Source organism: Ips typographus, linkage group LG2 (assembly GCF_016097725.1).
Source record: "Ips typographus isolate SLU linkage group LG2, UJ_Ityp_2.0, whole genome shotgun sequence".
Taxonomy (NCBI): Eukaryota; Metazoa; Arthropoda; class Insecta; order Coleoptera; family Curculionidae; genus Ips; species Ips typographus.
The window spans coordinates 7,700,711-7,725,245 of record NC_138423.1 but is presented as its reverse complement, the minus strand read 5'-3'; the positions used below and the strand labels follow the sequence as shown (position 1 = coordinate 7,725,245).

The window sequence follows — 24,535 nt, the reverse complement described above, 5'->3', positions numbered from 1 at the left end:
TTTTTTGCTCAATGTCTCAGGAACGTTTCAAGTTAGAGGTCTGAAATTTTTTAAAACCGTATCCAATGGTGTTAGATCGGGACTATTTATTGGCCAGCTTATAGTTCCAAATTTCCCAAGACCGATTCCCTAATTTTGCCGGTGTGTTATAATAGGCAACGTTTAATATAGAAAATATTACAAATAATAGTCGGAATCAGACGAGGAAATACTATGATGGGGTATTTATTTAAAAAAACATAACTTTGTGTTATATAACTGTTTTGATCCACCCGGTATATTAAAAAGTAAATCCTGCAAAACCTTCAGGTTGTGGACTATAACTTTCATATTTGACATTTTTCGATAAAGTCAATCGTTGATCAGATAAGGATAACAGCAAATGTAACCAATCACCCTGTAGGTACCTATTCATAGAATTCATTTTCTTCATCTATAAAATGTGGAAACTTCCCTTTATTGAACTCACAAGTTAACAATTTAGTTGGAAGTAAAAGTTTCCCTTTAACTGACTTAACCGCTGTGTTAATGTACCTGAAACGTGATTCAAACTGAAAAAGGATCTACTGCAGGTGTAATAATTAAATAAAACTCCCACCCAATTAAAAAAATAACCATTACTATTCAACTATTTTACGATTTTTGTTTTGTTAAAAACTCCTAAACCATACTTAAAACCCGCTCAACAGTTTCAGCTAAAGCGGGCATAGAAAAACGATTCCCTAATTTTAAAAAGGTCCCCAACAATTTAACAAAGTCTCCCCGAGACATTAAACAACGATAATCGGAAGCGCAATGACAATGTTTTATAAGATTTTCCATTTTGATCTGTAAAACAAACAATTTTTGATATCCGTACTATTGTAAAGTTGAAGAAACTTACCTGATTGCATTTTTTGCATTGCAAATCTTGTAAATTGTACGCTAAAAACTTTCTAGAGACCGTGTCCAGTAAAAAGGTTTCAATTTCGGCGCTTACGTAAGATGCTTCACAATTTGGACAATACCATGAGTGTTCTGTTCTGTACGGATCCCTACCTAGATCTACAAAATTCAACGTTATTAACACCATTAAATACAGGGTGTTTCATAATATACAGAGTGGGCCAGTGTTAAATGTCAATAATTCATCCATCAAAAATTAAGTAGACATGCATTATGTCATTTTCCTGAAAAATGTCTTTCAAAGTTCATCAGTTTCTTGTCATAACCGTCAGACCGTTGGAGCACAAGTATTCATGGAGTTAAATCAAAAATTACAGTTTCTTTTACTTTTCATGTTTAGTTTGGAAAAATAAGTAGTTTAAACTTCTTAAAATTGAGCTATTATGTTTAAAGAGCCAAAACCAACCCAACCCAACCTAAAAATTGTCTTAGAAACGGTGAAAATTGACTTAAGAAGCTTAAAACATGTCTTTGTAGCCAGTTTTCATAGTTTCCAGACAAACTGAAAGACTTTAATTTTGGAAATTGACTTAGAAACCGGTAAATTTACTTTGAAACGGTAAAAATTGACTTTGTAACCAGTTTTCATAGTTTTCACACAAATTGAAAGTCTTTAGTCTTGAAAATTCCCTTGAGAGGCTTAAAAACAACTTTCTCTAGAATGTTTGACTGCAAATTCATACATTCAAACCTTGAAAATTGGCTTAGACACCAAAAAGTGACCCTGAACCAATAAAAAGTGACATGAGTAGCTTAAAATTTGCATTTGAAGTAAGTTTTTATAATTTGAAAACACATTTCAATATTTTAGTCTTGAAAATAGTCTTAGATACAGGATATTGACATTAGATTCAAGAAAATTGGCTTGAATACTAACTTTTCAAGTTTTTTTACTTGGCTTTCCATTTTCTTATAGAACTCTGGACTATTTTTAGAACTTTAAAACTGTTTTCAGCTTGGAAAATCGAGTTCTAAGGCTATCTTCACCAAGTTTTTGACAAAGCAGACTACCGAGATATTCCCAATAAATAAAGGATTAAAACAGGGCGACGGATTTGCACCGACACTGTTTACCCTGGCTCTGGAATATGTCATACGACAAACAAATGCTGGGAGGTCAAACTTATTAACAAACAAATCGGTACAACTGGCCGCCTACGCAGATGATATCAATATTATGTCCCGCAGAGCGGAAGAGGCGGCAGAAATATACACACAACTGAAGAGAGAGGCCAGAAACATCGGACTTGAAATAAATACACAAAAAGACAAAAACACTAACCCAGGCAAGAACAAGAGGAAACAAAAACTACCTCAGAGTAGAGGATAACGTGGATGCTGTCCAGAGCTTTACATATCTAGGTGTTGGAGAGGATCAGAGGAATCGGAGATACAACATCCAATAATATCGGCAAACGAAGCCTACTTCGCTCTGTCCCATATATTCCGCTCCAAAATCATACACAGAAAATCAAAAATCAGGATATACAAAATCATCATCAGGCCGATAGTATGCTATGGATGCGAGACATGGGTCATGACAAAGAAATCACAGAATAAACTGGAGGTGTTTGAAAGAAGAATACTAAGACGGATCTTTGGGCCACTACATGAAAATGAGATATGGAGAAGAAGATATAATCATGAAATCTACCAACTTTTCAAGGAGGCACCTATCTCAGAATTCGTCAGACTACAGAGGCTACGATGGGCAGGTCACGTAGTAAGAATGCCGGATAAAAGACTACCAAAAAGGGCCCTCAATAGTAGGATGCAGGGCAGAAGACCAAAAGGGAGACCACGGAAAAGATGGGAGGATGGAGTGACAGAAGACGCGCAAAACTTGATAGGTGTCAGAACCTGGAGGAGAGCGGCGTTAAATCGACAGTGTTGGAGGCGGAAGATAAAGGAGGCCAAGGCTCAATTTGGGCTGTAGCGCCATTGGAGAGAGAGAGAAGGCTGTTTCCAGCCTGAAAAATCGAGTTTTAAGACCCTTTACGAAACTTTTGACTTATCAGCCCTGAAATCCAGTTTGTACACTGTTCACAATCTTGAAAATGTCATTTCAAGCTTCTTATTCACTGTTAAATTGACTTCAAAAAATTGGAGCATTTCTAAGAAATTCGGACTGTTTTTGGTGCTTTAAGACTGAAAAATCGAGTTTAAAACTATTTATAATAGTAAAAGTTAAGTTTCAGTCTCTTCAGTGATGAAAGTAAAAAATTTCGGCACTAAATGCTACGATATTAGTCTTGAACACTAATTTTTAGAATTGAATTAGTCCGAAAATTTAATTTGAACTGTTACCAGTGTTTAATTGACCTCTAGACTTGTTTTAAGCCAGAAACTTGAGTTGTAGAAAAATTAAAGTCCTGAAAATAGACTTTTGGATTATTTTTAGTCTTAGTACAGTAATTTCTAGCCTGAGTAAAGTAGTAAGTTTTTAGATTATTCAGTACAAATTTGGACTCTCACAAACTACTCTAGAAGCATACGGAAACTTTTAGACTGTTTTTAAATCTTTTAAGAGGGTCTAGACTAGTTCAAGAACATTTAAAAGTTTTAGACTGTTCTAAAAGCCATCTGGAAGGGTTTCAGGTTCATTTCGTAGGTTTTTGGCCAGATTAAAGAGCGTATTGAAGGTTATGAATTGTTTTAGAGACATTTGGGAACTCTTAGGCGGTTTTAGAAATTTTTGGAAGTTTTTACACAGTTCTAAATGCTTTTAGAAGCTTCTAAGCTGTTTTAACAGCATTTGGAAGTTTCTAGACACTGTTTACTTTTTTAGAACCTTTTAGAGTTTCTATAATGTTTTGGAAGCTTCTGAAACCTTTTTAAACTATTTCTGCAACATTTGGACAGCTTATTAAAGATTTTGGACTGTTTTACAGGCATTTGGGAACTCTTAGACGATCCTAAAAATTGTTGAAAGCTTTTAAACTGCTCTAGAATCTAGAAAGAAGCTTTTAGACTAGTTGAAGAGCATATGGAAGCTGTATTTAGAGTGCTCTAAAAGCTTTTGGAAGCTTCTAACCTGTTTCAGGAACATTTGAAAGGTTCTAGACACTGTTTCAGAGGCTTTTGAGTGCTTCTAGACTCTTTGAAGTGCATTTGGAAGTTTTAAACTGTTTTAACGCATTTGGAAGCTTCTAAGCTGATTCAGGAGCATTTGGAAAGTTCTAGACACTCTTCTGGAAGCTTTTGGAGTTTCTATAGTGTTTTGGAAGCTTCTGAAATCTTTTTAGACTATTTCAGGAACAGTTGGTACGTTTTTGGACAGCTTAAAGAGCATATTAAAGATTCTGGAGTGTTTTACAGGCATTTGGGAACTCTTAGACAGTCCTAAAAATTGTTCAAAACTTTTAAACTGCTCTAGAATCATACAGATGGCTTTAGACTGATTTGCAAGCTTTTAGACTAGTTGAAGAGCATATGGAAGCTGTATTTAGAGTGCTCTAAAAGCTTTTGGAAGCTTCTAACCTGTTTCAGGAACATTTGAAAGGTTCTAGACACTGTTTCAGAGGCTTTTGAGTGCTTCTAGACTCTTTGAAGTGCATTTGGAAGTTTTAAACTGTTTTAACGCATTTGGTGGCTTCTAAGCTGATTCAGGACCATTTGGAAAGTTCTGGACACTCTTCTGGAAGCTTTTGGAGTTTCTATAGTGTTTTGGAAGCTTCTGAAACCTTTTTAGACTATTTCAGGAACAGTTGGTAGGTTTTTGGACAGCTTAAAGAGCATATTAAAGATTCTGGACTGTTTTACAGGCATTTGGGAACTCTTAGACAGTCCTAAAAATTGTTCAAAACTTTTAAACTGCTCTAGAATCATACAGATGGCTTTAGACTGATTTGCAAGCTTTTAGACTAGTTGAAGAGCATATGGAAGCTGTATTTAGAGTGCTCTAAAAGCTTTTGGAAGCTTCTAACCCGTTTCAGGAACATTTGAAAGGTTCTAGACACTGTTTCAGAAGCTTTTGGGTGCTTCTAGACTCTTTGAAGTGCATTTGGAAGTTTTAAACTGTTTTAACGCATTTGGAAGCTTCTAAGCTAATTCAGGAGCATTTGGAAAGTTCTAGACACTCTTCTGGAAGCTGTTGGAGTTTCTATAGTGTTTTGGAAGCTTCTGAAACCTTTTTAGATTATTTCAGGAACAGTTGGTAGGTTTTTGGATAGCTTAAAGAGCATATTAAAGATTCTGGACTGTTTTACAGGCATTTGGGAACTCTTAGACAGTCCTAAAAATTGTTGAAAGCTTTTAAACTGCTCTAGAATCATACAGATGGCTTTAGACTGATTTGAAAGCTTTTAGACTAGTTGAAGAGCATATGGAAGTTGTATTTAGAGTGCTCTAAAAGCTTTTGGGAGCCACTAACCTGTTTCAGGAACATTTTAAAGGTTCTAGACACTGTTTCAGAGGCTTTTGAGTGCTTCTAGACTCTTTGAAGTGCATTTGGAAGTTTTAAACTGTTTTAACGCATTTGGAAGCTTCTAAGCTGATTCAGGAGCATTTAGAAAGTTCTAAACACTCTTCTGGAGGCTTTTGGAGTTTCTATAGTGTTTTGGAAGCTTCTGAAACCTTTTTAGATTATTTCAGGAACAGTTGGTAGGTTTTTGGATAGCTTAAAGAGCATATTAAAGATTCTGGACTGTTTTACAGGCATTTGGGAACTCTTAGACAGTCCTAAAAATTGTTGAAAGCTTTTAAACTGCTCTAGAATCATACAGATGGCTTTAGACTGATTTGAAAGCTTTTAGACTAGTTGAAGAGCATATGGAAGTTGTATTTAGAGTGCTCTAAAAGCTTTTGGGAGCCACTAACCTGTTTCAGGAACATTTGAAAGGTTCTAGACACTGTTTCAGAGGCTTTTGAGTGCTTCTAGACTCTTTGAAGTGCATTTGGAAGTTTTAAACTGTTTTAACGCATTTGGAAGCTTCTAAGCTGATTCAGGAGCATTTAGAAAGTTCTAGACACTCTTCTGGAAGCTTTTGGAGTTTCTATAGTGTTTTGGAAGCTTCTGAAACCTTTTTAGACTATTTCAGGAACAGTTGGTAGTTTTTGGACAGCTTAAAGAGCATATTAAAGATTCTGGACTGTTTTACAGGCATTTGGGAACTCTTAGACAGTCCTAAAAAGTGTTGAAAGCTTTTAAACTGCTCTAAAATCATACAGATGGCTTTAGACTGATTTGAAAGCTTTTAGACTAGTTGAAGAGCATATGGAAGCTGTATTTAGAGTGCTCTAAAAGCTTTTGGAAGCTTCTAACCTGTTTTAGGAACATTTGAAAGGTTCTAGACACTGTTTCAGACGCCTTTGAGTGCTTCTAGACTCTTTGAAGTGAATTTGGAAGTTTTAAACTGTTTTAACGCATTTGGAAGCTTTTAAGCTGATTCAGGAGCATTTAGAAAGTTCTAGACACTCTTCTGGAAGCTTTTGGAGTTTCTATAGTGTTTTGGAAGCTTCTGAAACCTTTTTAGACCATTTCAGGAACAGTTGGTAGTTTTTGGACAGCTTAAAAAGCATATTAAAGATTCTGGACTGTTTTACAGGCATTTGGGAACTCTTAGACAGTCGTAAAAATTGTTTAAAGCTTTTAAACTGCTCTAGAATCATACAGATGGCTTTAGACTGATTTGAAAGCTTCTAGACTAGTTGAAGAGCATATGGAAGCTGTATTTAGAGTGCTCTAAAAGCTTTTGGAAGTTTCTAACCTGTTTCAGGAACATTTGAAAGGTTCTAGACACTGTTTCAGAGGCTTTTGAGTGCTTCTAGACCCTTTGAAGTGCATTTGGAAGTTTTAAACTGTTTTAACGCATTTGGAAGCTTCTAAGCTGATTCAGGAGCATTTAGAAAGTTCTAAACACTCTTCTGGAGGCTTTTGGAGTTTCTATAGTGTTTTGGAAGCTTCTGAAACCTTTTTAGACTATTTCAGGAACAGTTTGTAGGTTTTTGGACAGCTTAAAGAGCATATTAAAGATTCTGGACTGTTTTACAGGCATTTGGGAACTCTTAGACAGTCCTAAAAATTGTTGAAAGCTGCTGAAAACTGCTCTAGAATCATACAGATGGCTTTAGAGTGATTTGAAAGCCTTTAGAGACCAGTTGAAGAGCATATTGAAGCTGTATTTAAACTGCTCTGAAAGCTTTTGGAATCTTCTAAGCTGATCCAGGAGCATTTGGAAAGTTCTAGATGCTCTTCTGGAAGCTTTTGGAGTTTCTATAGTGTTTTGGAAGCTGCTGAAACCTTTTTAGACTATTTCAGGAACAGTTGGTAGGTTTTTGGATAGCTTAAAAAGCATATTAAAGATTCTGGACTGTTTTACAGGCATTTGGGAACTCTTAGACGGTCCTAAAAATTGTTTAAAGCTTTTAAATTGCTCTAGAATCATACAAATGGCTTTAGACTGATTTGAAAGCTTTTAGACTAGTTGAAGAGCATATGGAAGCTGTATTTAGAGTGCTCTAAAAGCTTTTGGGAGCCACTAACCTGTTTCAGGAACATTTGAAAGGTTCTAGACACTGTTTCAGAGGCTTTTGAGTGCTTCTAGACTCTTTGAAGTGCATTTGGAAGTTTTAAACTGTTTTAACGCATTTGGAAGCTTCTAAGCTGATTCAGGAGCATTTGGAAAGTTCTAGATTCTCTTCTGGAAGCTTTTGGAGTTTCTATAGTGTTTTGGAAGCTGCTGAAACCTTTTTAGACTATTTCAGGAACAGTTGGTAGGTTTTTGGATAGCTTAAAGAGCATATTAAAGATTCTGGACTGTTTTACAGGCATTTGGGAACTCTTAGACAGTCCTAAAAATTGTTGAAAGCTTTTAAACTGCTCTAGAATCATACAGATGGCTTTAGAGTGATTTGAAAGCCTTTAGAGACCAGTTGAAGAGCATATTGAAGCTGTATTTAAACTGCTCTGAAAGCTTTTGGAATCTTCTAAGCTGATCCAGGAGCATTTGGAAAGTTCTAGATGCTCTTCTGGAAGCTTTTGGAGTTTCTATAGTGTTTTGGAAGCTTCTGAAACCTTTTTAGACTATTTCAGGAACAGTTGGTAGTTTTTGGACAGCTCAAAAAGCATATTAAAGATTCTGGACTGTTTTACAGGCATTTGGGAACTCTTAGACAGTCCTAAAAATTGTTTAAAGCTTTTAAACTGCTCTAGAATCATACAAATGGCTTTAGACTGATTTGAAAGCTTTTAGACTAGTTGAAGAGCATATGGAAGTTGTATTTAGAGTGCTCTAAAAGCTTTTGGGAGCCACTAACCTGTTTCAGGAACATTTTAAAGGTTCTAGACACTGTTTCAGAGGCTTTTGAGTGCTTCTAGACTCTTTGAAGTGCATTTGGAAGTTTTAAACTGTTTTAACGCATTTGGAAGCTTCTAAGCTGATTCAGGAGCATTTAGAAAGTTCTAGACACTCTTCTGGAAGCTTTTGGAGTTTCTATAGTGTTTTGGAAGCTTCTGAAACCTGTTTAGACTATTTCAGGAACAGTTGGTAGTTTTTGGACAGCTTAAAGAGCATATTAAAGATTCTGGACTGTTTTACAGGCATTTGGGAACTCTTAGACAGTCCTAAAAAGTGTTGAAAGCTTTTAAACTGCTCTAAAATCATACAGATGGCTTTAGACTGATTTGAAAGCTTTTAGACTAGTTGAAGAGCATATGGAAGCTGTATTTAGAGTGCTCTAAAAGCTTTTGGAAGCTTCTAACCTGTTTTAGGAACATTTGAAAGGTTCTAGACACTGTTTCAGACGCCTTTGAGTGCTTCTAGACTCTTTGAAGTGAATTTGGAAGTTTTAAACTGTTTTAACGCATTTGGAAGCTTTTAAGCTGATTCAGGAGCATTTAGAAAGTTCTAGACACTCTTCTGGAAGCTTTTGGAGTTTCTATAGTGTTTTGGAAGCTTCTGAAACCTTTTTAGACCATTTCAGGAACAGTTGGTAGTTTTTTGGACAGCTTAAAAAGCATATTAAAGATTCTGGACTGTTTTACAGGCATTTGGGAACTCTTAGACAGTCGTAAAAATTGTTTAAAGCTTTTAAACTGCTCTAGAATCATACAGATGGCTTTAGACTGATTTGAAAGCTTCTAGACTAGTTGAAGAGCATATGGAAGCTGTATTTAGAGTGCTCTAAAAGCTTTTGGAAGTTTCTAACCTGTTTCAGGAACATTTGAAAGGTTCTAGACACTGTTTCAGAGGCTTTTGAGTGCTTCTAGACCCTTTGAAGTGCATTTGGAAGTTTTAAACTGTTTTAACGCATTTGGAAGCTTCTAAGCTGATTCAGGAGCATTTAGAAAGTTCTAAACACTCTTCTGGAGGCTTTTGGAGTTTCTATAGTGTTTTGGAAGCTTCTGAAACCTTTTTAGACTATTTCAGGAACAGTTTGTAGGTTTTTGGACAGCTTAAAGAGCATATTAAAGATTCTGGACTGTTTTACAGGCATTTGGGAACTCTTAGACAGTCCTAAAAATTGTTGAAAGCTGCTGAAAACTGCTCTAGAATCATACAGATGGCTTTAGAGTGATTTGAAAGCCTTTAGAGACCAGTTGAAGAGCATATTGAAGCTGTATTTAAACTGCTCTGAAAGCTTTTGGAATCTTCTAAGCTGATCCAGGAGCATTTGGAAAGTTCTAGATTCTCTTCTGGAAGCTTTTGGAGTTTCTATAGTGTTTTGGAAGCTGCTGAAACCTTTTTAGACTATTTCAGGAACAGTTGGTAGGTTTTTGGATAGCTTAAAGAGCATATTAAAGATTCTGGACTGTTTTACAGGCATTTGGGAACTCTTAGACAGTCCTAAAAATTGTTTAAAGCTTTTAAACTGCTCTAGAATCATACAAATGGCTTTAGACTGATTTGAAAGCTTTTAGACTAGTTGAAGAGCATATGGAAGTTGTATTTAGAGTGCTCTAAAAGCTTTTGGGAGCCACTAACCTGTTTCAGGAACATTTTAAAGGTTCTAGACACTGTTTCAGAGGCTTTTGAGTGCTTCTAGACTCTTTGAAGTGCATTTGGAAGTTTTAAACTGCTCTGAAAGCTTTTGGAATCTTCTAAGCTGATCCAGGAGCATTTGGAAAGTTCTAGATGCTCTTCTGGAAGCTTTTGGAGTTTCTATAGTGTTTTGGAAGCTTCTGAAACCTGTTTAGACTATTTCAGGAACAGTTGGTAGTTTTTGGACAGCTTAAAGAGCATATTAAAGATTCTGGACTGTTTTACAGGCATTTGGGAACTCTTAGACAGTCCTAAAAAGTGTTGAAAGCTTTTAAACTGCTCTAAAATCATACAGATGGCTTTAGACTGATTTGAAAGCTTTTAGACTAGTTGAAGAGCATATGGAAGCTGTATTTAGAGTGCTCTAAAAGCTTTTGGAAGCTTCTAACCTGTTTTAGGAACATTTGAAAGGTTCTAGACACTGTTTCAGACGCCTTTGAGTGCTTCTAGACTCTTTGAAGTGAATTTGGAAGTTTTAAACTGTTTTAACGCATTTGGAAGCTTTTAAGCTGATTCAGGAGCATTTGGAAAGTTCTAGACACTCTTCTGGAGGCTTTTGGAGTTTCTATAGTGTTTTGGAAGCTTCTGAAACCTTTTTAGACTATTTCAAGAACAGTTGGTAGGTTTTTGGACAGCTTAAAGAGCATATTAAGGATTCTGGACTGTTTTACAGGCATTTGGGAACTCTTAGACAGTCCTAAAAATTGTTGAAAGCTTTTAAACTGCTCTAAAATCATACAGATGGCTTTAGACTGATTTGAAAGCTTTTAGACTAGTTGAAGAGCATATGGAAGCTGTATTTAGAGTGCTCTAAAAGCTTTTGGAAGCTTCTAACCTGTTTTAGGAACATTTGAAAGGTTCTAGACACTGTTTCAGACGCCTTTGAGTGCTTCTAGACTCTTTGAAGTGAATTTGGAAGTTTTAAACTGTTTTAACGCATTTGGAAGCTTTTAAGCTGATTCAGGAGCATTTGGAAAGTTCTAGACACTCTTCTGGAGGCTTTTGGAGTTTCTATAGTGTTTTGGAAGCTTCTGAAACCTTTTTAGACTATTTCAAGAACAGTTGGTAGGTTTTTGGACAGCTTAAAGAGCATATTAAGGATTCTGGACTGTTTTACAGGCATTTGGGAACTCTTAGACAGTCCTAAAAATTGTTGAAAGCTTTTAAACTGCTCTAGAATCATACAGATGGCTTTAGAGTGATTTGGAAGCCTTTAGAGACCAGTTGAAGAGCATATTGAAGCTGTATTTAAACTGCTCTGAAAGCTTTTGGAATCTTCTAAGCTGATCCAGGAGCATTTGGAAAGTTCTAGATTCTCTTCTGGAAGCTTTTGGAGTTTCTATAGTGTTTTGGAAGCTGCTGAAACCTTTTTAGACTATTTCAGGAACAGTTGGTAGGTTTTTGGATAGCTTAAAGAGCATATTAAAGATTCTGGACTGTTTTACAGGCATTTGGGAACTCTTAGACAGTCCTAAAAATTGTTGAAAGCTTTTAAACTGCTCTAGAATCATACAGATGGCTTTAGAGTGATTTGAAAGCCTTTAGAGACCAGTTGAAGAGCATATTGAAGCTGTATTTAAACTGCTCTGAAAGCTTTTGGAATCTTCTAAGCTGATCCAGGAGCATTTGGAAAGTTCTAGATGCTCTTCTGGAAGCTTTTGGAGTTTCTATAGTGTTTTGGAAGCTTCTGAAACCTTTTTAGACTATTTCAGGAACAGTTGGTAGGTTTTTGGACAGCTTAAAGAGCATATTAAGGATTCTGGACTGTTTTACAGGCATTTGGGAACTCTTAGACAGTCCTAAAAATTGTTGAAAGCTTTTAAACTGCTCTAGAATCATAGAGATGGCTTTAGAGTGATTTGGAAGCCTTTAGAGACCAGTTGAAGAGCATATTGAAGCTGTATTTAAACTGCTCTGAAAGCTTTTGGAATCTTCTAAGCTGATCCAGGAGCATTTGGAAAGTTCTAGATTCTCTTCTGGAAGCTTTTGGAGTTTCTATAGTGTTTTGGAAGCTGCTGAAACCTTTTTAGACTATTTCAGGAACAGTTGGTAGGTTTTTGGATAGCTTAAAGAGCATATTAAAGATTCTGGACTGTTTTACAGGCATTTGGGAACTCTTAGACAGTCCTAAAAATTGTTTAAAGCTTTTAAATTGCTCTAGAATCATACAAATGGCTTTAGACTGATTTGAAAGCTTTTAGACTAGTTGAAGAGCATATGGAAGCTGTATTTAGAGTGCTCTAAAAGCTTTTGGGAGCCACTAACCTGTTTCAGGAACATTTTAAAGGTTCTAGACACTGTTTCAGAGGCTTTTGAGTGCTTCTAGACTCTTTGAAGTGCATTTGGAAGTTTTAAACTGTTTTAACGCATTTGGAAGCTTCTAAGCTGATTCAGGAGCATTTGGAAAGTTCTAGACACTCTTCTGGAAGCTTTTGGAGTTTATATAGTGTTTTGGAAGCTTCTGAAACCTTTTTAGATTATTTCAGGAACAGTTGGTAGGTTTTTGGATAGCTTAAAGAGCATATTAAAGATTCTGGACTGTTTTACAGGCATTTGGGAACTCTTAGACAGTCCTAAAAATTGTTGAAAGCTTTTAAACTGCTCTAGAATCATACAGATGGCTTTAGAGTGATTTGAAAGCCTTTAGAGACCAGTTGAAGAGCATATTGAAGCTGTATTTAAACTGCTCTGAAAGCTTTTGGAATCTTCTAAGCTGATCCAGGAGCATTTGGAAAGTTCTAGATGCTCTTCTGGAAGCTTTTGGAGTTTCTATAGTGTTTTGGAAGCTTCTGAAACCTTTTTAGACTATTTCAGGAACAGTTGGTAGTTTTTGGACAGCTCAAAAAGCATATTAAAGATTCTGGACTGTTTTACAGGCATTTGGGAACTCTTAGACAGTCCTAAAAATTGTTTAAAGCTTTTAAACTGCTCTAGAATCATACAAATGGCTTTAGACTGATTTGAAAGCTTTTAGACTAGTTGAAGAGCATATGGAAGCTGTATTTAGAGTGCTCTAAAAGCTTTTGGAAGCTTCTAACCTGTTTCAGGAACATTTGAAAGGTTCTAGACACTGTTTCAGAGGCTGTTGAGTGCTTCTAGTCTCTTTGAAGTGCATTTGGAAGTTTTAAACTGTTTTAACGCATTTGGAAGCTTTTAAGCTGATTCAGGAGCATTTAGAAAGTTCTAGACACTCTTCTGGAAGCTTTTGGAGTTTCTATAGTGTTTTGGAAGCTTCTGAAACCTTTTTAGACTATTTCAGGAACAGTTGGTAGTTTTTGGACAGCTTAAAAAGCATATTAAAGATTCTGGACTGTTTTACAGGCATTTGGGAACTCTTAGACGGTCCTAAAAATTGTTTAAAGCTTTTAAATTGCTCTAGAATCATACAAATGGCTTTAGACTGATTTGAAAGCTTTTAGACTAGTTGAAGAGCATATGGAAGCTGTATTTAGAGTGCTCTAAAAGCTTTTGGGAGCCACTAACCTGTTTCAGGAACATTTTAAAGGTTCTAGACACTGTTTCAGAGGCTTTTGAGTGCTTCTAGACTCTTTGAAGTGAATTTGGAAGTTTTAAAGTGTTTTAACGCATTTGGAAGCTTCTAAGCTGATTCAGGAGCATTTGGAAAGTTCTAGACACTCTTCTGGAAGCTTTTGGAGTTTCTATAGTGTTTTGGAAGCTTCTGAAACCTTTTTAGATTATTTCAGGAACAGTTGGTAGGTTTTTGGATAGCTTAAAGAGCATATTAAAGATTCTGGACTGTTTTACAGGCATTTGGGAACTCTTAGACAGTCCTAAAAATTGTTGAAAGCTTTTAAACTGCTCTAGAATCATACAGATGGCTTTAGTGATTTGAAAGCTTGTAGAGACCAGTTGAAGCTGTATTTAGACTGCTCTGAAAGCTTTTGGAATCTTCTAAGCTGATTCAGGAGCATTTAGAAAGTTCTAGACACTCTTTTGGATAGTTTCACGAGTATATTGAAAGTTTTGGACTGCTTTAGAGGTATTTGGAAATCTTAGACGACGGTTCTAGAAATTGTTGGAAGCTTTTAAACTGTTCTAGAATCGTGCGTTTAACACACACTGATTTGAAAGCTTCTAGACTAGTTGAAGAGCGTTTGGAAACTTTCAGAATGCTCTAAAAGCTTTTGGAAGCTTCTAAGCTATTTCAGGAGCATTTGGAAGCTTCCAGATACTGTTTTGGAAGATTTCGGAGCTTCTATTGTGTTTTGGAAGCTTCTAGGCTATTTCGGAAGATTTTTGACTACTTTAGAGGCATTCTGAACTTCCTTTGATCGTTATAATAGCAACGGGACCAGACAGTTCTCTTATATGATATTTACGTCAAATCTTCATTGATCATATGCTTCACATTAAATTACGAGTATTCATTTCATACTTATTCCAAATTTGATCAAAATCGGTCCAACAGTTCTGACAGTTATAGCAAAAAACCGATTTTTTAAACTGAAATTTGGAGGTCTGTGTCTTCGTTAGGAAGCGTTTCTCAGAAAAATGACGTAATGCATGTCAACTTATTTTTTGACGGACTATCGAATGGTGAATTATTGACTCTTAAAACTAGACCACCTTGTATATGCTTCATAATATGGTAGCTCATTCAAAAATATGAAAAATGTTTTTAGTAACAAAAATTGACCATGTTTTTAAACATAAAAGTTAATTTTTCTCGAAAACGATTGACTTCACATTGACCGTTCAAATGGGCGTGTCAAAACCGTACTTTTACCAGTAGCGTAGAAGTTGGGGAGAAAAACTATCCTATATAATGCTTAAAAAGCTGTTTTTTGTTCACTGTTACAAAAAACAATTTTTTTGTCAATCCAAAACACCCTCTATCTCTAAAATGCATCACCAATGGAGGGTGAGTTACTAAAAACTTGTTTTCCCATTTTTGGACGAACTAACCATATCCAGAAGTCCTGCGCGTATATTATGAAACACCCTGCATATTGGTTAGGAACACAAACCTATGTCTCTACAATGATTGCATTTTTTGCATATTATTTGAGGCACTACGTAAGAGACTGTAGTGTCGGACCAGATTGCGATTTCCGAAAATTCGCCGACGCCAATTAACCGTAGCAGATTGCTCTTCAAATGGTCTACCACTTCCGCCACTGCCGGATCTAGGCCCAAAACGTGGCAAACCGCTTTTACAAAAACTAGAGCTGCGCTTGTGCCGTCCGGCGCCGGTTTTAGAACGTTGTGCACTCGTTCTGTCATTCTATAAAATTTGATTAAAAAAAAAAAATTGTTCAAAAAGAAATGAGGAGCCGCAGGGGATAACGGTGATTATAGTCCATTTTTCTCCAAACAAAGTTATTTAAACAGAAATATTTAGTTTTTCATGTAGTATCTGGAATTCTTACCATACTGTTCTCGCGGAGTGAATTTACCCGTGCGTCAGGAAGGCTACGTTATTTATAATCATATGAATCAAATCAAGTTTTCGTCAACGAACCTGTTGTGTTCATATTATAGAAAAGGGCGTGTCTAAAGCTTCATCACGTTTAAAATTTTGCGTGTATTGTCAGTCAGAAAGTAGAGATCTTTGGCTGCAAATTTGCACTAAAACAACCTTATACCAAAGCAAATCAAAAATATCTTGACCGAAATAGCATTTTTTATTTATGAGAAGTCTCCGTTTGGATCATAAAATTCCGTCTAAATTTGAAACCTAATTTATTTACCAAAATTCGCAAAGATGTATCACCAATATGTAGTATTTATTTAACTTTAAGCTCTTGATTTAGATTCTGGATGGTTACATGCTTCTCTAAAATAAATACAACAAATTAAAAATTCAATAAGACATTCTGAGTGATGCTGTAGTATCTCATATCTCATTTTCAGGTTGCAATCCACTTATTTTATTTTAAACCCGCTGGAAAACATTTTAGACGCTTATTTTATTTTTTCTATGACTTTTTACGAAAAATCTATAATGCAACCAAAAAATCTCAGTCTCTGGAAACAATGAAATGTTAATAGATGTTTCTTACAAAAGTAGATATATTTTACTATTATTAACATACTATCGTTGTACATACAGTGCGTTTTTTTTAACGCGCAACATAGGATTTTACGTGTTACATTTTTAAGCCCATGTTAGACCATTTTTTTTTGGAACTGCAAGTCTATAACTTGACGGGTGTGTCTTTAGTACCCTGAAGCTTAAGTAAGTCTACCAATTTGGTCTAAAAAGTGATTAAAAACTGGAAAAAATCATTTTTTTTTCGAAAAGATTTTATCGTTCCATACTCCCTGTATGCATTGTTGTTCCTTGTTTTTATACTGGCAGGGCAGGTAGCAGGTAAAGTGACATATTTTGACTGCATCACGACCCGACATCTTTTGAACGTCAAAAGGGCATTTTATGATTGTTTGGAATACTGTTTGGCCTCAAACGGAGGTCACTTTGAACAATTCACTTATAAAAATACTTCTTTTGTTCTTAACTTTCTTGACATAAAGTTAATGATCACCCTGTTTTACTTTCTACGCCAAATTTTACCTGCTACCTGCCGTGCCAGTATCAAAAACAACAAAGAACAACAATGCATACAGGGAGTATGAAACGATAAAACCTTTTCGAAAAAAGATGATTTTTTGCAAGCGTTTTAACACTTTTTAGGTCGAATTGGTAAACTTACTTAAGCTTCAGGGTACGAAACAGCCACCCGTCAAGTTTTATACTTGTAGTTCCAAAATAACATGGTCTAACATGGGCTTAAAAATTTAACACGTAAAATCCTATGTTGCGCGTTAAAAAAAACGCACTGTATTATATAATGTATTTCGAACATCCATTTTAATGCTTTCAGATAAATTAGTGGTCTTGGCCCGTCTATAAGGTCTCCTTTACGTTTTCTAGGTGAGGAAATCATAAGATTACTTGCTTGCTTTTTCCAAATCGAATAAACAGTTTTGCGGGAAATTTTCAAAGCAGCTGCAACCTTCTAGTATCAAAAAAAATACATCAGTCAGAATATGTAAGGTCTTAAAATTTCTTATTTTTTTCCTGAACAGATGACAAAGCTTCTAAAGGTACTCCATTGGTTTTTTCCAATTCAAAATATTCACAAAGGTTAAAAATTAACTGCTGGGCTTGTCTGTGGAGAATTTTTCCAGGCATTTTCTAAAAAAATACTGTAATAGTAAGTAATTCCGAATTTAGGAAAAACCAAATGGTTAAATAAAAACCATAATAGACACCCAAAAACCACTTTTTTTTAAACAGGTAAGTAATTGTGCCAATTTTGGTTAGATCGCGACAGCCGACATGAAAAAAATAAAAATATTAATAATAATATTATGAAAGTACTTACAGAATGTTAAAAGCGTAGAAACAATAGCTCTTAAAAGAACTGTGGTGGTGTGGTAAATAGAAAACTTTATAAATGATTAACAACACAAAGAAACGGAAAAGAATTAATAGTAAACAAATCAAATAAATTTCGATGGTTTTCAAACTGACAACGACTGAAATAGAAGCGCTAATCAGTACCTAAATGTTTTTTTTTGGAAGACATTCACTTAGTTATTTACCCTTTCTGAAAGTGAACAATAGACAAGGATGAAGTCAATAATGCATGTCTACTTCTAAATCACAGGGGGATGACGCACGGGTAAACTCAGTCCGCGAGAACAGTATGAACGATTTAAATGTAATATAAGACAAAAGATCACCAAACATAAGTTCAAAAACAATTTAAAAAACAAAAAAAATCAAATATTTCAGAAACGGTTATTATTATATAAAATTTTTAAATTGAAATAACGTTGATTAGTGAAGGTAAAGAAAAAGAAAAGTTATACTCACTTGAATAAATTTTGACTTATCTCCCCGGCAAGTAATTGTTTGGCAAAATCTACGACGTCATCACGAACAGCCAATCCAAACGAAGGTTGACTCAGAACAACCGGCATTTTGAGAGATTTGTTTTCCTTCATTTTCATATAAATGGCATACACGTAGCCTGCTATGACTGCCTCGAAACTGCGCCTGCAGTCTGCCCGTTCCGGTAGCTGTTCCGCAATGTTCCAATTACAATTCAGAACCGGTTCGCTATCTTCATCCTCTTCCTCTTCTTCTTGATGTTCTTCACTGGCGGACGTTTCCTGAACGTCATGTGGGGTCTTGCCAACTACACCAGCGTAGTTGGCCGGATCCACCCAAACCAGGTACTCCCAACAACGTCTAACGAAAACCATCAGTTACAAACCGCGCCAGTTTTTCGTACACGTCAAGCTTACTTGTAACTGATTTCGATTGAATGGAACAGTTCTTTATTCCTGATGGAGTTGACCACAAATTCGACGCTAGCTAAACCGTCTTCGACGCTGTTTTTCTTGGTGCAGATGACTATTTTGTTGAAGTTTGCGTAAATTATTATGGAACCGAGACGTTTAAATTCGGCCACCAGTTGCAAAAATAGTTTCCTCATTAATGTTTGTAATGTTTTCAGCAGAGATGGCTCGTAGAGCAATGCTTTTGACGATCTTAACCACCTACAAATTTATAATGTATGATTGTATTTCATAAGTTACGCTGAAATTATTTTTAAATGTTCAGAATTTCAAAATTGCTAATGGTATACTTATTCAGAAATATTTTTACTCTAAACTAGTGATGGGTAAATTACCGGTAAGTAACGTATATTTTACTTTTCCAGGAAAATTTGACCGGTAGATTAAAAATACTGTGTTTCTGGCAGTTCAAATTTTGACACCGCTTTTCTCACTGACTGTACCAATTTTTGTAGCGTTTTTCAGTTTATTGGATAGGAAATTGAATGAGGATTCCAAAAATGTGCTTAAAACTGTCATTTTCTCCATCAAAGTGGGTTTTACAGCTGATTTTGTTCGTGACTGTTCTTTCAAACTGTGTTTTTGGCAGTTCAAACTTTGGCACCGTTTTTCTCCCTGACTGTACCAAATTTTTTAGCGTTTTTAGAGGTTATTGGATACGAAATTTAATGAGGATTCCAAAAAGATGCTTAAAACTGTTATTTTCTCACTCAAAGTGGGTTTTACAGCTGATTTTGTTCGTGACTGTTCTTTCAAACTGTGTTTCTGGCAGTTCAAACTTTGGCACCGTTTTTCTTCCTGACTATACCAATTTTTGTAGTTTTTTTCAGATTATTGGATAGAAAATTTAATGAGGATTCCAAAAATGTGCTTAACACTGTCATTTTCTCCATCAAAGTGGGTTTTACAGCTGATTTTGTTCCTGACTGTTCTTTCAAACTGTGTTTCTGGCAGTTCAAACTTTGGCACCGTTTTTCTTCCTGACTATACCAATTTTTGTAGTTTTTTTCAGATTATTGGATAGAAAATTTAATGAGGATTCCAAAAATGTGCTTAAAACTGTAATTTTCTCCATCAAAGTGGGTTTTACAGCTGATTTTGTTCGTGACTGTTCTTTCAAACTGTGTTTCTGGCAGTTCATACTTTGACACCGCTTTTATCTCTGACTGTACCAAATTTTGTAGGGTTTTTTAGGTTATTGGATAGGAAATAGAAAGAGGATGCCAAAAGTGTGCTAAACAGAGTCATTTTCTCAATCCAAGTGGCGTTTACAGGCGATTTTGTCCCTGACTGTCCTTTCAAACTGTGTTTTTGGCAGTTCAAACTATGACAGCGCTTTTCTAACTGACTGTACCAATTTTTGTAGCGTTTTCAGGTTATTGGCTAGGAAATTGAATGAGAATTCCAAAAATGTGCTAAAAACAGTTATTTTCTCACTCCAAGTAGCGTTTACAGGTGATTTTGTCCCTGACTGTCCTTTCAATTTGTGTTTTTGGCAGTTCAAACTTTGACACCGCTTTTCTCACTGACTGTACCAATTTTTGTAGCGTTTTCAGGTTATTGGCTAGGAAATTGAATGAGAATTCCAAAAATGTGCTAAAAACAGTTATTTTCTCACTCCAAGTAGCGTTTACAGGTGATTTTGTCCCTGACTGTCCTTTCAATTTGTGTTTTTGGCAGTTCAAACTTTGACACCGCTTTTCTCACTGACTGTACCAATTTTTGTAGCGTTTTCAGGTTATTGGCTAGGAAATTGAATGAGAATTCCAAAAATGTGCTAAAAACAGTTATTTTCTCACTCCAAGTAGCGTTTACAGGCGATTTTGTCCCTGACTGTCCTTTCAATTTGTGTTTTTGGCAGTTTAAACTTTGACACCGCTTTTCTCACTGACTGTACCAATTTTTGTAACGTTTTTCAGGTTATTGGGTAGGAAATTGAATGAGGATTCCAAAAATTTGTTTAAAACTGTCATGTTTACACTATAAGTGGTCGGACAGGCAATTTTGCTCTTCAACTGTCAAACTGTGCTTAAAAGTTACAAAAATCAGGGTTTAGAAATGTTTTCTTGCAGTATTCGATACAAAACGTGTTTCTGAGATATATGACAGTTATTTTGACAGTGGCTGCCTAAATTATCCTCCAAAAATCACAAAATATCTGTCACTAATGTCAAAATTTGACTAGAATTTGCAAGAATTACAGTTTAACACAGTTTTCGAAAGAAGACGTGTTTCTGAGATTTATGACAGTTATTATGAAAATTGTCAGTAAATTACGAATTGTTTAAATAATAATATCATCAGATTTGCGTCAGTTTTTCATCTCAAAAACACATTCTTTGGCATAATTTAAACATGAAATGAAAAGACTACTTTGTCATAAGAATCACTTTTCCTGTCACTCTGAATTTTACTTTTCCTTACCGGTAAATTTACGCCTTCCATAACATAATACCATAAATAAAATGGCAATATTCAAAATTAATAGTATGGTAGATAATTTAGGAGATTTTTGGTTTAGTGCAATATAAATAATAATATAAGTTGCGTAACACGATCAATTAATTAAAACTTTAACCCCCGAGTGCACCGAAACGATTTTCGAACACTAACCATTGATGAACTTAACACGCTTTTTGACTTTGACTTACTATATTAACGTCAAAGTCAAAACGTGATTTAAAGTAACCAATAATTAGCGTTCAAAAACGTTACGGTGCAAACGGGGGTTAGTCTTTTAATTATTATTCCCTGGCATATTCTCCAATTGTTTTTTAAAAGCTACCCAGCAGACAAAGTGTGTTTTTGGTTTACGCTCAACCAACATTGTTGCCCAAAACAATTTTCATCAAATCTACTATTTATTGGGTAATCCTGTAGAGCGCCAGAGTAGATTCAACTTTTATAAAGACATCGTTTATTTGAATTTTTAAAGTTGCCCTTCAAAGGAGGCATTTGAACAGAATAATTAAAATAAATATGTTACTTAAAGGGGATCGGTAAAGACTTAGACTAAATATATAAAAAACAATGTTTCTTTGTTTCTGTCGACAAAACTACGGCAGTGTTAACGCAAACATTAATGTTTCGAGCATTCTATCTTTTAACCCAAATTTAGACTTTATTTTTAACTTATTTGCGTGATTTTTTTTTCAATAAATAGCTGAAGGTTTGGGGAATGTGCGAACGTTGTTTTTGTCACCAAAAAGCTTTCAGGTAGGAAAAACAGTATCTGATGATAATCATGATAATTTAAGCATTTTTTAAAATGCTTCTAAAATTTTTAATTGACGTACTATTAAAATTATGTGGAATTTTACACATTCTAGCAAGTGTCAAACAGCAATACTGGGTCAAAGATTGTCATAAAATACTTTGAATCTCCCATATTATTTGAAAACATGAAGCACTTACCTATAAAAATGAACAACTTGAAAATCAGCATAGACATTATCGTGTAATGAAATATCTCTCATCCACGTGGTGGCCATCGCACGTAATACTTTAAAAGCTTCGGCGCTCCGTGCCGATTCGTTGTAAATCGTGGCCGCATTTCCTGACAGCATATCGTCTATGGAAGTTCCTTGAGTGTTTTCAAAACTAGTCGCGCTACTAGTGCCCTCTATATCAGTGACGTGATGCGATTGCAGTAACGTATTGATTGCTAAACTGTCAATGTCTAATTCGACGCACACCGAGGAATACCAGCCCGGCTTGTTGCACACTTCACTGGAACCTTCTTGGTTGTCGGCTAATAATCTGAATCAAACATAAAATTGTCAATTAACTGTGTGAATGTCTCGATTGCCTGTAAACCTCATCAATGGGCTAGTTCAGTATATTTTTTTTTGTTTCAAATTATGAAAGAGCATTCATAACTAATTGGTCATACTCCCAAAATATGAGTGTTATTTTTTGGTGCTTTTTTTAAATATGAAGCAGAGCTGTCGCAATTACTCAAATTGGAGACGTCTTATTATATACCAATTAACTTCATTAACTTTTTGGGTCGTTAATTCTAGTAGAATACATATATTTCGACTTTTTTGCTTATCAAAGTAACATGAAATCTTATAATTGGTCTGTTCCAAAAACGTGTCAAAAAATCAACGATCACTTGTTATGGAAGATCGCAAAAAACATATGATCCAAACAAAATACATGACTTTTTTTTTGATTCTCCATGGAACAGTGACGTTACCGATGTTAATATTTTGGCAGATAATTTTGTGAATGATATGAATGTGCCCATTTAAAAAAACAACTTATAAAGAAAAATACGCTAATAAGAAATGGATTTCGGATGAAATTAAACAAAATATGCAACAGAGGGACAGATTATATGTTAGTGAGGGAAAGAGGCAATAACACTTGGAGAGATTATAAACGGTTGCGAAATTTTATTGTTTCGCAAATTAAATACGAGAAGGATCAATATTTTAAAGAAATTATTGATAATAATAAAAACAATCAGCGAGAAATGTGGAAGAGTTCAAAAACCATTTCATTAATTTACGAACCCGGTGCGGGTTGCAGAATTCGAGACGACTACGTTTTGTGGTACGAGACGGAGCCTTCTGACTGTCTTCTACCGTCTGCCTTACTAACGGATGTCGAGTCTTATTTATACCAAATTGGTTCAGTGACGACCTCTATCGTTTGTCGCTTGTTTTCATATTCCTGCATAGCAGTAGCTGTAATTTGTCATTGCTAAAAATATGCACTACGTGCATTCTGACTGTTGTAACCTTCCTTCGTGCATTTTATTATTTTGCCATCTTCAAATATCTGCTTTAATTTAATGTTTTTAAATTTTTTAAAAATGAATTTCTATTCGTGACAATATTTAAAGATGGATGTTTAGGGTTGATTAGACAGGTATTTCTTAGAATGTGAAAGAGGTTACTATACCTCACCCAGTTTTAGTTTATGACCTTAGGTATACCTATTCAGGAGCAATTTCAATATTAATGTTGTCTAGGATGACCTGGGTGTTATAACGACTCTTACCTAATGTATCATGTGGAAGGCGAAAAGCTGGAAAGAGTCGAGAACTATGACTACTTAGGAACAAATGTCAACTGTTTTGTGGAGAAAAAAAGATTTGCATTTGAATTGCGTGCATTCTTCATAAGGATCAATTTGGCAATGTAATAATAGTAAACGAAAATGTGATTGCCAGGAAGTTCAATGAGTATTTTATAAATAGCATTGTAGACATTATCGATAGCATTCCAAAGTATACCAGCCAGGACGATGTTGTAATGACATATCCCACACTTGAAGAGTTTATTGAGTTCCGAAAAATATCAATGCATGAATTAAAAGGGATGGTTAGAGAGACTTAAAAAAATGATGGAGGAGGTCAACACGGTATTTCAAATAGAGTGATGTGGCGGGTAATCGCCTGCTGAAAATTATAAACGCGTCCTTGTCAACTGGCACCTTTCCGGACGAATGGAAGGAGTACCAGTACCAAAAGTACAAAATACAAAGCTGCACAGCGAGTTTAGGCCAATTAATACGGTGAAAGTGTATGAAAAGGTATTAGAGGTGTTGGTCAAGACACAGCTGTTGCGTCACTGTAATATAAACAAAATAATAATACCAAACCAATCCGGGTTCAGAGAAAACCACTCTTGTGAAACAGTAGTTATACATGTTTGTGATAATTTTGTAAATAATATAGATGGTGGTAACCTTGTACTGGCAATATTTGTGGATCTGAGACGGGCATTTGAAACGGCAAACAGGAATATTTTAGTAAAGAAAATGGAAAAAATGGGCATTAAACATAATGTGTTAGGGTGGTGTAAGTCTTACTTGGATGACAGAAAATAAAGAGTCGAGTCGGATTGTTTATCAGATCTAATTGATGTTAAATATGGAGTAGTCTTGGAAGCTGTTTTGTTTTTATTGTATATCAATGATGTGACTGAGAGGTGTAAGATGGAGCTGTTCGCGGATGATGTTATGATTTACATAACTGGAGATGATTTGGGGCAAATGCAACAAGATGTGAACCATGATTTAAAAAAATTGGTTGTAAATGTAACTAAGACTAAATTCAGCGTATTTGGGAGAAAACAGAGAGTTAGTAATATAAATGTAGACAACATATACATTGAAATGAATGGAAGTAGAATAATTTATGAAAAAAACATAAAGTATCTTGAAGTAATTTTCGATCCAAATCTAAATTTTCGAGTACACGCGGATTATGTTATGCGAAAATATTCAAAGAAAATTAATTTTACTTCAAGAGTGGGACACCATTT

The 24,535-nt window shown here is 35.3% G+C and overlaps 1 protein-coding gene across 3 annotated transcripts in view; it reads right to left on the bottom strand.

Moving 5' to 3' along the window:
* Nucleotides 1-602: 602 nt before the first annotated feature.
* The window catches only part of PolE1 (DNA polymerase epsilon catalytic subunit 1), a 69,573-nt gene continuing 45,640 nt past the window's right edge, over nt 603-24,535 (bottom strand). For 2 of the 3 annotated variants that reach the window (XM_081974431.1, XM_081974432.1), the window contains 6 exons: nt 21,672-22,016; nt 18,204-18,458; nt 17,770-18,147; nt 14,915-15,171; nt 884-1,044; nt 603-828 (listed from right to left, as the gene is read on the bottom strand). In XM_081974431.1, the coding sequence (XP_081830557.1) occupies nt 661-828; nt 884-1,044; nt 14,915-15,171; nt 17,770-18,147; nt 18,204-18,458; nt 21,672-22,016 (1,564 nt within the window). In that variant the 3' untranslated portion in view covers nt 603-660. Of the gene's footprint in view, nt 829-883; nt 1,045-14,914; nt 15,172-17,769; nt 18,148-18,203; nt 18,459-21,671; nt 22,017-24,535 lie in introns of those variants that run through there. The other variant, XM_081974433.1, reaches the window with a different exon arrangement.